Source organism: Nicotiana tomentosiformis, chromosome 6 (assembly GCF_000390325.3).
Source record: "Nicotiana tomentosiformis chromosome 6, ASM39032v3, whole genome shotgun sequence".
In the NCBI taxonomy this organism is placed as follows: domain Eukaryota; kingdom Viridiplantae; phylum Streptophyta; class Magnoliopsida; order Solanales; family Solanaceae; genus Nicotiana; species Nicotiana tomentosiformis.
In genome coordinates this window covers 91497599-91502081 of record NC_090817.1, presented here as the reverse complement: position 1 = coordinate 91502081, position 4483 = coordinate 91497599, and the positions used below count along the sequence as shown (strand labels likewise).

Below are 4483 nucleotides of genomic sequence, written 5' to 3'. Positions count from 1 at the left end.
CGCCTTGAGTCAGTAAACTCACCCTTAATTTGTATATGTTTGTGATTCTAAAGCTCGAGTTGAGCTAGCAATGCAACTAGGTGAGGCCCATCCGTCAGTTGTTATATATTGACCTCAATAGTTGCTTAACTATAATAGACGTTTAGATCATACAATGTTTTGAGACGATCCCAGGTGTTAATCTTTAGTTATATCTATATGCCATGCTTTAGTTGTGTTGAATGTTTAATAGGTTTTTGTTATGAATGAATATTAACTGTTGGGATATTGAGTTGTTGAATGTTTAATTGGAAGAAGTCATTGAAGTAGTAGGGTCATCAACATCAAAGAAGGCAACTAGCTCGATCGAGAGAGGGTATTTAGTTAGTACTATGAGAACTATCCTTTGGTGGTAAATGTGCTTCATTAGATCTGAAACTGAACGTACGCGTTGTAATTGGAAAACAAGCTCAAAAGTGAATTAAATACCCACATTAAAAAATAAAAGATCCTTGCAATTTAATTTCATTAAATGATCTTAACAATCTTCTTGCTATATTCTTGATTACATTCAACCACACTGTGGCGTTGTACGATATGTGTCTTGTTCACGAAGCAGAAGGGACCTCAAGATAGCTTCACCGATTGGACCAACATGCCACAACGCATGTCCACCATCACTAACTTCATGATAATGAATCCAAGGTAGCCTTTTGGAAACATATCTTTGTAAGCGACAAGGTACTATGTTGTCCTCATAACCTTGCCAAATATGAACTGAGCTTTTTTTTTCATCAGGAAATGGATTACCAAATTCTAGTGGATCAAAGTCCCACTTTCCATAAGCCAAGGTGAAGTCTTGGAGAAGAGACTCAAAATCACTTTGCTTCGGATAAAGTTTCTGCAAATTAATTAAGACAATTAATTTTCAAGATAATCATTTCGCGAAAACTCATGTTTGATTTGAGAGAGGTGGATGATGAGCTTTACCGGGTCAAAAACTTCCGATCTATTTGCATTCTTTGCAACTTCCCTGTCCTTTTTGCTTAACAATGCAGAATTGCCCGAGAAAACATTGTTCGATTTTTGTGTAAAAAATGAGTAGAGTAACCCAGGAGCATAGCGTGCGAGCCAAATTACTAATCGCCAAAGCTTGTTATTATGATCGTTCTTGATCAAATCATGAGGAAGGGAGTTCCATTTGTAGTTGATTATTGGAACAACAAAAGCCACGCCTGATAGCCTGTGTGGTATGCGTCTGAGGCAATTCCAGGCAGGATAGCTTCCAGCAGAAACTGAAATTAGATAGAATTTTGATCAGCTACTTCTTCTATATCACAAGCTTCACTTTCTAATGACCGTTTAGGATTTATATCACTTTCCCCATATCCAGCTCTATCAAACTGTAGCATATATATCCTCATCTCCTCTAGGATTTCCTAAAGAATATAGTTAGTAGATCAATCTAATGGAAACATTATTTAGGAGCTAAAAGCGGAGAGACAAATAAACTGTTATTGGATGTCCCTCTCTGAATATGAAATATCAAAACAACCATGTTAACAATTAAAGAGAAAAAATGAGCATCAAACATACTTTTAATTCTTAGGAGACTAGGACGATAATTCTTCAAGATTAGGAAAGTAAAATGTTGTATTACTAGTAAAGTTGAAAAGGGTGTTAGCTAGTCATACTTGGGTTGCAAGAAAATCCTTATCTTTGGAGCTGTTAATCCCATGGACAAGGATGATTCTGTGAAGGGATTTGTCCATTGGGACTCCTCTTTCTCTGTATGCCAGCCATCTTCCATCCTTTAGTCTGATTCTTGGTGAAGAAACAACTCTCTGCATTTTCCTGCTATTCGATGGTGATCTTTGAGAATCAGAAAACCACACGAAACTTAACACCGAAACTGCAATTTTCTTTAAAAGCATCTCCAGATGGGATATGAAAACTAATAGAAGCAAGCCAACAAGTTTCCTTAAATCCATTTCTTGGAAAGAAAAAGAAATGAAAGACAGAGGAAAACAATGGTGAGATTGATTTGGGCAGTCGTTTCTCGCTCTGAAAATAAGTTGCTATTTTATAAGTAGTACTATCGGTGTGTGTTTCTGATACTAAATTGCGATATCTATATTTATCCAAGGGTATAAGTGGGATGATTGATATTCTTTCTCTCTAACTAGATGTCTCGAGTTCGAGTCCTAGAAATAAAAAATCTTCAACAAGAAATGCTTTACACTTTTAACGGGCCTATCCGGAGAATCCAAATTAATTGGCTCAGTGAGTTTCTAAAAAAATAAAAAATCGTTTTGTATAGTGCCACAACTCATCAGCTAGAGTCTCCATTTTGTTTGCTTACATGTGAGAGTGGTGTTCATCAGCATTTTATCTGCAATATCTCTAGCTGTATTCTTTCAATAACTTCATCAAGTCGCCGTGGAATATAATACCCTACGTCTCTGCACGTTTTAGAAAGAAGACGAGAGTCTCTCTGTTTTACCCCAAAATAAGTGATTTTGGTTCCTATAGGGAAAACTGATTTTTCACGCTCAACTTCACATCCAGATAGAACAGTAATTTTTTATTTGTTTGTCACACCTCCCTGCATGTATCTCATAAAAATTACTGCTAGTATAAACTAACATGTTAAAACAGATTTAATACAACACTAATATTATAAAGGTAACGTGCCATAGTAGTGGGAGAAGATAGAGATTTTTAATAATAAGAAGTCTTAAGAATTTTTCAATCAGTCTAGCCATACGCTAGCTGTCATCAGAAGGCAACTAAAATGTCATATAGGCATTTCCTGTTACATTTAGTCCCTTGCAGTCTTGTTCAAATACTTTGATTACAAACAGAAAGGGGACGCGGGAGTCATAATAAAGAAACATTTAATTCTACTCTTCCTACTTTCCTTTCTTCAATATCTGTTAATCATCCTACTCTTCTTTCTTTGATACCCACAAGTAGCAAGTCTCTATCTCTAGTACATATGTCCTGGTAATATTTAGATGACAAACACAAGTACTGGAATAATGGAAAGCTTGTTCATCATTGTGGTCACATTCTGTATCTCTTTCTTCCTCATACTTCTCTTTAATCTTTTCTTCCAGAAAACAAAGAAACTCCCACCAGGTCCCTTTATCTTCCCAGTGATTGGGATGTTACCATTGCTAAGAAAAACTAGTCGCGATCTCGAACTCATGCTTCGAGATCTCAAACGCAAATATGGTCCTATCATCGCCATAAAAATAGGCTACTCATCTCCATCCATAGTCATCAGCAGCCACTTGTTAGCCTACCAGGCTTTAGTTCAGCAAGGTGCCATTTGCTCCGATCGGCCAATTGCTTCAACAACCAGTAAAATTCTCAACTCTAACCAGCGGACAATAGCATCCAGCTCTTATGGTCCCACGTGGCGGCTCCTTCGTCGAAACCTCATCTCAGAAATGCTCCATCCCTCTCGCATCATCAAGTCCCACTCCAAGAACCGAGCTTGGGTACTAGGCATACTCATTCAAAAGCTCCTTCTTGCTCATGAATCAGCCGCAGCTGATTCTGCCACGGAAGCGATCATGTTACTTGATCATTTTAAGTATGCCATCTTCTGTCTCCTTGTCCTCATTTGCTTCGGGAATAAGCTCGATGAGTTTCAAATAGAGCAAATTAAAGACGCACAACATCGAGCACTTCGGAATAAGCTCGATGAGATTCTTGGTGGATGGAGATGGAACTCTTCAAGAGTTTGATATAACAGGAAGTCGAGAGATCAAGATGATGCCATTTGGTGCAGGGAGGAGAATATGCCCAGGCTATGGCTCTGCTATGCTCCATTTACAGTACTTTGTGGCTAATTTGATTTGGCAATTTGAATGGAAGCCTGTGGAGGGAGATGAAGTTGATCTAACAGAAGGGTCAGATTTCACCGTTACAATGAAGAATCCATTGCGAGCTCGCATCAGTCCCAGGTGTTGTACGGGGAGCTTATAGAAACCACAAGTACCATTCAGTTTAATTTCATAATTCGGTAACCAAATGAAAGGGTGTTTTGGCTAATGATGTTTCTATACAGCACCATTTTGTTTCATACTATTATGAAGATGTCTTTTTGGTGTTTCAACATCTGTATGTCTTTGGATTGAACGACGAATTAAATAACTGCCCGTAACTTATGGTTATAATAACCAAATGCTAGTATTAGCTATGTACAAAATAACTAGAGATGTATGTACAATTTCAAAGTATGGGGAGTGTAAAAAAAGAATTAAAACAAGGGATGTGGTTTTATGTAAATATACTTTAACACCACCAAACAACACAAGTTCTTTATTTTTCATTCTTCTGCCTTCTTCTCAGTAAAAACCGAGAACAAAGCACAAGAGGTAGAGTCTTAAAAGCAGCGGAAATAGGTTATAACAAAATGCAAGTTGAGATTTGATTCTGGAATGATGTGATGTACATATCAACAAAGTCAAATCTTTTTAGATATGAATATCCC

General features: G+C 37.4%; 1 protein-coding gene and 1 pseudogene across 1 annotated transcript; one reads left to right on the top strand and one right to left on the bottom strand.

Moving 5' to 3' along the window:
* Positions 1-456: 456 nt before the first annotated feature.
* Positions 457-2484, bottom strand: LOC138894969 (uncharacterized; annotated as a pseudogene).
* A 487-nt stretch (positions 2485-2971) lies between these two features.
* On the top strand, positions 2972-4278 carry LOC138893368 (cytochrome P450 89A9-like). Its single transcript, XM_070177582.1, has one exon. It carries the CDS (start codon positions 2997-2999, stop codon positions 3732-3734), a length of 738 nt encoding a protein of 245 aa, XP_070033683.1. The 5' UTR covers positions 2972-2996; the 3' UTR covers positions 3735-4278.
* The last annotated feature ends 205 nt before the right edge of the window (positions 4279-4483 follow it).